Source organism: Drosophila persimilis, unplaced genomic scaffold (assembly GCF_003286085.1).
Source record: "Drosophila persimilis strain 14011-0111.01,24,50 unplaced genomic scaffold, DperRS2 tig00000124-arrow-pilon, whole genome shotgun sequence".
NCBI lineage: Eukaryota > Metazoa > Arthropoda > Insecta > Diptera > Drosophilidae > Drosophila > Drosophila persimilis.
The window spans coordinates 7,452,526-7,461,252 of NW_020825294.1; the positions used below are offsets into that span (position 1 = coordinate 7,452,526).

The following is an 8,727-nucleotide window of genomic DNA, read 5'->3' on the forward strand; positions in this document are numbered from 1 at the left end:
ACAAAAAGTGACAGAAATGTTTCTGTGAAATTGAAATTGTAACTCCGGGCGATATTAATGTTTTCTCTCGCTCTCAGTCTCCCCATCTATCCATCAACCTGTAATGTTGGTCTCTGATTTATTTATGAGGCAAACACACAGCTTGAAGCACTCAATCTGAATCTCTGGTGCTCTCTGGCAAAATCTGTGCCTGAGAAATTCCATCTCAGGTGGGTGACGAGGATAATGGGTATTTGCTTGAATACCAAATTTGGAGTGGGTCAATAATATGTTTAATACTTATGCTATACGATACTTAAAGAACATACATATGTATATCAACAAATTTCCATGGATTTCAGCAATGAATAAATAACATTAAGCAGAAATTTTAATGGTAAAAAAATAACCAAATTTAATATTCTGTCTCGTTTCTATTGGAGAGACAAATGTTTATCAAATACATGAAACGACACTCACTAAACTTGTCCAACAGAAATTAATTAAATGTATTTAACAGAGAAAGGGATGTCATATTGAGATGCTCCATAAGTGTCTGGCTCTGGCTGTGGCCCTGGCTTTGGCTCTGTCGAAACTGCGAGTGCAATGCAGATAAACGAAGCTAATTACCAAAAATGTAAAAGTTCTCAAAACGCTGTTCAGCTGCGTTTCCCCACGTTCCAGTGCAGGCGAAACAAACTTTGTATAGTCTACTGCTATTAGACAACGATTGCCTCCCCGGTGTGGGGCTCCATCTCCATCCTTTCACATCCTCGACGGCGCGACAGCACTTAGGGGGGGGGGGGGGGGGTGGGGGGGGGGGAAGTTGTCTATAGAAGGTGATCTTCCCTATCAAGAGAACCCGAATTTTTCACAAATATGCTGAATGTTACGACACCTGTTGAGTTCCGCAAAAGTTTATCAACTCTATTCGAGACATGCAATTTGTATTTTTCATACATCTCAATCCGCACTAATTATGGTCAAAACTTTTGACTCAAGGAAAAGCTCATTAAAATCACCCAAGACTGGCGTTAAGCGGACCTGCTGTTGAAGCCAAAAACTTTCGCACACCTTCTGACGTGACAGGCCTGCTGACATAGAGAAGGGATCAAAACCAGGGCAGGTAAAAAAAGGGACTTGGGCCGATCGGCGACGCGCAGGTAGGAGGCTGGGCTACTGCGTCGACTGCCTGGCTTCCACGCACAGTCTTCAGCAGAGGGAGTCGAAGAAAAGAGAGGCTCGCAGCGGCGACAAGGCCAAGAGCAGCCAGAGCCGATCGAGGACGAGGGAGCTCCACGGAGCTCATCGCCAGACCGTCCGCTGACATGCCTTCCGGAGGCCATACGCAGCTTGGCACGCCTTCAAGCCGTGCTCAAGCCGTAAAAGCCAGTTGGCAAGGGGGTAAACGTAACAAAAGAATTATTTATTCATGTAACCAGTTCTTACAATGTTTTCTAAATAAATGGTTTTTCATCGTCAATTAGCCAAAAATTAAAAAGAACAAAAGTAAAGATTCGATGGAAATTTTACACGAGGCAAACGGACGACCGAACGCTTTTCAGGCATATTTTCTTCAGTTTAACTTAACTTGTGAGTCGCTTTTCTTTTCAGCAACTCCAGCTTCTGGCAGCACCCTCGCCTGATTATTACAAACGTGTCTCTGAGGCCCAGACTTTAGCCTACAATTTTTTTTGCATTGAGGGCAATGGTAACGACCCTCGCCAGTGTGGACACCAGTGTGCCTTAGCAGGTTATCCATGCGAGTAAATTTCTTCACGCAATACGTGCACTGGAAAGGACGTTCGCCAGTGTGAGACCGAACGTGTCTCTCCAGGCTTCTTTTCAACGAAAATACTTTACCGCACTCCTGGCACGGAAAATTCAGATTTCTGGTTTGGGATAAAATACAGGTTAAGAAGAAACCCCATTAGGTGAAAGGATGAACTTACTTTGACAATGATTTGGTCTTCTTGGTGTGACTTGAGATATTAGTGTCAAGGTCGTTGCTGTTGTGAATAAAAAACTATTTAATGTCTATTTAATCATTCGATATGATTGAAAACGTACATCTTTGGCAACGGTGGACTTCTTGAGCGACTAGAGGTATCATGGCTGGAAAGCACTTCCAAATCACTCTCCACCGACTCTGGCTTCCTCTTTTTCGGTAACGGACTACGATCAATTGTGTTCCTAATTCCAAGAGGTTTCGTGTTGCTGATTTGTTGGAAAAACTAGCATTGATTCGGGTTCGCAGGCATATTATGTACTTACAGTTCGGACGTCTGCTTGTTCTTGTGACTGGTTTCACGTCTATTTAGATGGCTCTCAGACATGACTCCTTTGCCACACACATCAGGGAACAGCAACTTGCCACAGTGACGACTGGGGGACAATATTAATTATAGATTATGTATAAGCTCTGCTCAATAATACTTACCTCTGCCTCTTATTGGCTTGTAAATTGTTGTGCATGTGAGCCTCTGCTTTTGCCACCTGGGCCAGCTTGTGCATCTGCTCCATTTTGTTAATGGCATGGGTAAGCATTGAAACGCTCATCTGCGGACGAGTCTGGTCATCAGCGAAGTTCCTTAGAGAATTCCTCAATGTGTAAGTGCCTTCTTCTTCGCTGTCATTTTCAACCGCCTCGTCCGCCGTCTCTTGCAACATAGCATTATTGAGCACCGCCTCAATGGCATGCATTTCCCTTGCACGTATGCGATCCTCCTCTTCATCGCTGCTTTCGATGGTGTACGTTTCTTCATTGATAACATTGTTTGATAACAAGCGTTGTTGATAATTTGCAAAGCTTTTGTCCAATAACAACTTATATCCATATGCAGTCTGGACTCCATGAATGCAGTAGGGACAAATAAACTGCGGCATAGAGTCCCCGCGTACCACAGAATGCTCAGGTGCGAGCTTGCTGATGACACAGGCGGGGCTGCTTTCAGATATGTTCAATCTGAGATCGCAAATTTCGGCGAATATGTCCACCAGAGGAGCGGAACCATCCAGGCACACGCGGCACACGTACTCCATTTTTCACGTTTTTTTAAGTCGCCTCAATCTAATTCTTTGTAAACTTCGGCGTCCATCCACGCGTCGATTTCCGATAAAAAGCCATGTACTTAGCTGTGAGCTTTAAAGGGTTAATCGGCGGTATGTACATTGCAAAAACCTAATGTCACATTTAAGGGGTCAAAGTCTGCAGATTTTGTCCATTCAAATTGTGTAAAGCAACAATTAAGTCTTGTTGATTTTTTTATTAAAGCATAAACTAAGTAACATTTCTGCGCGTTGTTTTATAGTTTTTTGTGGATGATTTTTGTGCCGCTCAAAATCCACGCGCACTTTTCCAACGAAAACCAAACAGGTTGGCAGCACCACGGGAGTCAGCTGATTATAATAATAATAATAGATAGGCGAGTGGAAATGATCTGTCTCATTATTTTGCTGGTCTCAATCGATTTTCGAATCAGTAATTGCATTGCGCTCAAAAAACTTCCCAACGCGGCGGATATTTTCAGCTCATCTGTCAGTCGTCGCCACCAGGTGGAAAATAAATTAGGCGACACTTCAGCCAAGCCTTGTGCTCTGTTGTCGGTTGGAGTGACAGATAGGCTGTGTTGCCGTTGCCGTAGAATTGCCTACTTTCCCATAAATTCACGCAAAACAGGCAACAAGACGTGTTTGTTGGCCCTCTCTTCGCACCGTACCCGGGTTCAGGCCATTTGTCCACTCATTATTGGTTGCCGCTTGCTGCTGCCAAGAAAGTGCTGCTTATTGGAAACGTGTTTCAAGTCCAATCCTCTTTAAGTTTGCCAAAATTGTCTCTCATTATTTTTGGCGGGGGATCACAACCCTGACCGCAGCTTTCTGGTCCATGGTCCATGTCCCTGACCTGTCAGTTTCACTAATTAAACCGCAATGAGCTTCACTCAGCAGGCCCTACAGCGTCCTTTATTGGTGAAAGTGAGCGGAAATACAAAAAACGTGTAACGTAAATGTTCGAATGCTCTGTAAAAATATCAGCTACAATTTTATTAGTATTGTTATTAGTGTTGACTTTCCTCGATTTTCCTATTTTTATTCTCACTGATTTTATGAGAAGAACCCACTCCGGGTCGCGAGAGAACAATGTACATAAAGGGTGCAATTTCATTTAAAATGCATAATCGCACAGATTGATAAGGACCCAACCACAGTTCAGAGACCACTAGGCATGGTGTTCAACTTATCAACTTTATCAGTATCAACTTTCCCTCCTCCTAAATTTGAAATTTCAAATTTCTGTTGGCGCTCAACTCCTACCCGGTTGACCGAACTCCAACAGTCTGGCAGCCCCGGTTCATTTAAGGCGGTCCGGCAGCACAGTCCGCGAAGAAACTCTGCGCGATCACCTGTCTGGCAGCTTTGTGATCAGCTGCTAGAAACGGAGAGCAGAAAAGTTGTTTAACATTTTTTTTCTTCCACAATCAATGGCGCCAAAGCAGAGGTTCACACCTTTCCCATTCCTGCGTGGAGCGCACTGTCTATGCCCCTACAACCGGGCGGGATATCGTCGAGGCCAGCTTTCACACACAGTATGTACCGACGCGGTAGTAACCTGCTCTCAACAGCTTTCCTTTTAGTTTCAGGAGTGGCACGGATTCAGTATACGGAAAACTTGGAGTTTGCAATGAAACACAACCGCAGTTGATAAACCGATCATCTCTCCCTGCATAGGTGTGTACCTGTGTGTGTTCACGAGTTCATATGTGGGTGAGTGCGTAAATTAAAAGCAATTCTAAGTTCTTTGGTGCGTAAAGATGCTGGGCCAACACTCCCCACACAAATTGTATTCCCACAGACAAACCATTCGTCTGCATCCATCTCTTAATTTTGCTCTTAGCATCATTCATGGTAGATTAAGCAATTGGAATTGGATTAGACATAGAATACCCCGCACTACAACTCGAACAACTTTAATTAGCATTTTCTGGAAGTCCTGCAATCTGAGCCAACCCTCTGTAAAGTCCAAGGATTATACAGCTGTAAGCCCCTTTCTGCGGCCCCACCTCAAGTGCATCACTTGGGGTGGAGGGTTAAGTAAATACTCAATCTTTAAACTTTCTTTGGCAGCTGGCAAATAAATGAATGTTGCCTCTTAAGTTCACTTCTCTAAATTACGGCCCATCTCGAAAGTATTTCCAGCTGCAACTGCAACAGCATTCTTTAGAGAGGAGATTCGTATGTATCATACATTTATTCCAAGATGTTGCCGTCCGCAGAAAGAAAAATAAAAAATGTGAGTCAAAACTTGTGCACATCGATTTAGCCGTGGGTATTCCTTACCCTACTGAAACCTAAAACATTCCCAGCCCCTTGAAAGCATTTAAAAAGTTGTGGAACATTTAACTTTTGAACCAAGGAAAAGTAAAAGAAAGAAAAGTTTTTGAAACTGAATTTGAAATGGTAGCCAGCCCACGTATCGATTGCAACCAGAGAGCAAACATTATCGCTGAAGAAGGAGTAGCAATTGGGGAAACTGACTTAGTATTGGGACTGCTTTCTGTTTAAGTTAACAAGAAGCAGAGCAAAGAAAGAACGGTTTAATTTCGGAGGCGAAATGGTATCGAAATAGAAACAATTAAAATGTCCTTTCTTAACAGCACCCCTTCTGTTACTTAGGTTAAAAATGGATGTGCCTCATACTCATGATGGAGAAGTTTAATATCGTCTACAGCCTCATCCATCCGGACAGGCTAAACGCCTATCCGAGGATTTGTCTCAGCTCAACAAGTGCGTGGAAAAATCCATAATTTAGTACATCGATTCACAAATCTATCAAGTTTTTTAGTTTAAAGTTAAAATAGAGAGTAATTCCACTAGATCGAGCCACTTCTGTGTAAATATTTTCCATCATATATCGCACTCATCCGCAACTTTGCAGACTGTTACTTGAACACAGTCTACTAATTGGTGTAGAGACAGGACGCTTACGCCTAACATACACTTGACACGGCAACAGAGGGCCAGTCGGAGCACGAGTATATTTTATAGAAGAATTAAATTTCCGAATTTCTCTCCAAACATTTTAACTTGCCAAACTGCAGCAAAAACAGGCTAAGGCAGCAACCGCTGGATCTAATAAAATTGGGTAGACATAGAAAATTGAAGCTAATACTTAAAACTTTTGCCTTTTGCATGAAAAGTTTTGTTCCAGTCGAAATTCCGAATGACTTCATAAATGCTTGGCCAAGGACCGCTGTGTATGTGGGTCCTTTATGATTGTGCTTTAAATGCTGCTGACCCAAAGGCAAAGTTTCAGAAAGAGCTCAATGAAAATTTTGAATTGATTTCGTTAATTTGTTGTGGGGAGTTTTTCTCCTGACCCTTATTTTTGCATTTAAATACAGATTTTTCGAGCTCGAACCCAAGCACGGGTGTCATTTTCCCAAACATCTAACACAACCCGCAGTCATCAACATTTTTCACAGCGAAAAGGAAAACAAAGGCCGGGCGAGACATTTGACAACGCTACTGGGTAAACAAACATATCTGTTGCCATGGGATAGGGGGTCATTTACCATTCTGAACCTGATATTCCGGCACTCCCCCACATACCCATCAACCAGATGAGCTCTCATTTGTTTGGCATACTTCTAGGTGTCACCCAGCATATGAGGCTGGGTCATTAAAGCAATGCGATGGCGGGGTGCTGTTAACGTGGCAGCAAATTTTTTACGACGCACCCAAAAAGAGTGGTAAACAAGACTTTTTGGCAGATACATCTATGTACGTTGAAGTAGAACGACGTAAGTCGGAACTCTTGTGGAGAATGGGCTGTCTAGTGGTAAACTAATGACAAATGGTTTGGTTTTCGGGGGCACAACTCTCAGCCATTTTAATAGACCGAATTTAATAAAGTTGTAGGAAAAAATATTGTATGTCTGTGTGAAAGTGAAGAATGAGGTTGAGTGGAACGGAGAGTGTAGACTGGCGACATGTCCAATTCACACCATGAGCCCATTAAAATTGTACAATGTTTGGGGAAGCAGCCTCGTTTGGCCGGCGCTTTCGGTCAACAGATGTGCGCTTGACTTGCACACAAAGTGGCATGCCTCTGCAGGCCATCCTCTGTCCTGTGCCCTCTATCCCTGCCTCCCAGTGTGTTTATAGGATTTGTGTTCACATACAGTCCGTATGCTTTGGCACAAAAAAACTAAAAAAAACATCCGCCTGTAACATGCTCCGAAAATTCTCTGCAACTTCTGCCCACAGCACCCCCTACAATGGAACAAATGTTGCCTCTGGTTGTGGAACAAAAACCATGGCTCTGCTTGGAATCAACTTTTTTCCCTTCGCCCATTTTCCCCTTGTTTTGTTTTAATGGAGTCGTGTGTGTCGTGTAAATATTTTCCCTTTTTCTGGGGGCTTAAAGATTTGTGAGGCGGCTCGGTTCAGTTCGGTTCAGTTTTGGAACTTGTTTTTACGGTCTACAAACATCGTGGGGTACCACACCATACCATAGCTGGTAGTGTCTAACGAGCGGTAAAAAGCCTGGGAGCCTAAAAAATATGAGAAATTTAACCTCAAGCTGATTGCAGTTCATGTAGTGTATATACTGGAGAAATTGAACCTTTGGTTTTAAATGTTTGATTGCAGTGGGAATCAAGAAAAAAAAGGATTTCGTTTCTGATACCCTAGCAGATCGATATTTTCCCTATGAAGGATGGAAGGATACCCAAAGGTAATGAAAATATTTCTCTGAAAACGTATGAGAATGTGTTTCGAATATTCTACTATATTTTGCAAATCTATGATTATAAATTTCTTTTTAATCACATAGGGTAAAAATGTTTCCTCCAGCTTATTTTTAGAAATATCATTTTTTCTTAGGTCTCGAGATACAATACATTTTATTTTCTTGCTCAGTGCCACAGCATCCTTCCAAGCACCAAGAACAACAGCCGGCAGCCGTAACTACTGTAAAATTGTTGTTACTCAAAAACAGAATGGAAAGGAACGGGGAAGTGGGAGTGGTGTGTCCGAGAAGAATGACAGACCAGACAGGTGATAGATAACAAGGACAGTCTATGGTCATTTTTCAACACCCACACCCGGGGACACAGTCTCCTTCTCTGAGGCAAGAAAATAAAATGAAATTTGCCCCCAGCTGGCCAATAGCGTGCCGGTGTCAGTCGGCTTTGGGGGTTGATGGTACGAGTAATGGGGCATGCCGTGGGTAGTCACTAAATGCTGCTTATTCGTATATATATGTCTCGACCCAAATGGAATGTCTGAACTGTCGGCCTACTTTTCAGAGCCTTGCCGACGACAATGGCTAAAGCAATAGATATCTGCAGAGTTTCAGGTGCTCAATGGCAACTGTTTGAAAAGGCTTAGAACAATAGAAGTACTGGAAATGGAAGGCGTTGTTTCCAATATCCAATTTGGTTTCAACACATTTGACTGACAATATACGTTGATGTCTTGTTGAATCCCTTAAACTAACTAGGCAAATTGATTGATATTTTTTCCAAGAACAGGATGAAGTTTTTTTACTTAAATTTGCTATAGATCTGAAAACGAGGTATGCGCGTGAGGACTCCAGATGTCGGGTAGATTAAAGTTGTTGGATCGAAGTAAAAACACGCTTTCTCGGTTTCAATCCTGATGTTGATCAATCAGAATTCCTTTTCGGTTGTACGAGGGCTTCCATATTTCAAGAAACCCGCCCGCAGGTTAGATCTACGTAGTATA

At 42.7% G+C, this 8,727-nt stretch overlaps 1 protein-coding gene across 1 annotated transcript; it reads right to left on the bottom strand.

Annotated features, from left to right (window-relative positions):
• Positions 1-1,423: 1,423 nt before the first annotated feature.
• LOC6596324 (putative zinc finger protein 840) lies at positions 1,424-3,072 on the bottom strand. Its single transcript, XM_002021426.2, has 5 exons — positions 2,420-3,072; positions 2,254-2,364; positions 2,050-2,196; positions 1,932-1,988; positions 1,424-1,871 (listed from the first exon to the last, which is right to left on the bottom strand). The coding sequence occupies exons 1-5, from the start codon at positions 3,019-3,021 to the stop codon at positions 1,556-1,558; spliced, it is 1,233 nt and encodes a 410-aa protein (XP_002021462.2). The 5' UTR covers positions 3,022-3,072; the 3' UTR covers positions 1,424-1,555.
• Positions 3,073-8,727: the final 5,655 nt, after the last annotated feature.

Coding starts and splice junctions, on each gene's coding strand:
- LOC6596324 (XM_002021426.2), bottom strand. CDS start 3,021: ATGGAGTACGTGTGCCGCGTGTGCCTGGATGGTTCCGCTCCTCTGGTG. Junction 2,365..2,419: donor CAAGCCAATAAGAGGCAGAG/GTAAGTATTATT, acceptor ATTGTCCCCCAG/TCGTCACTGTGGCAAGTTGC. Junction 2,197..2,253: donor AACAAGCAGACGTCCGAACT/GTAAGTACATAA, acceptor CCAACAAATCAG/CAACACGAAACCTCTTGGAA.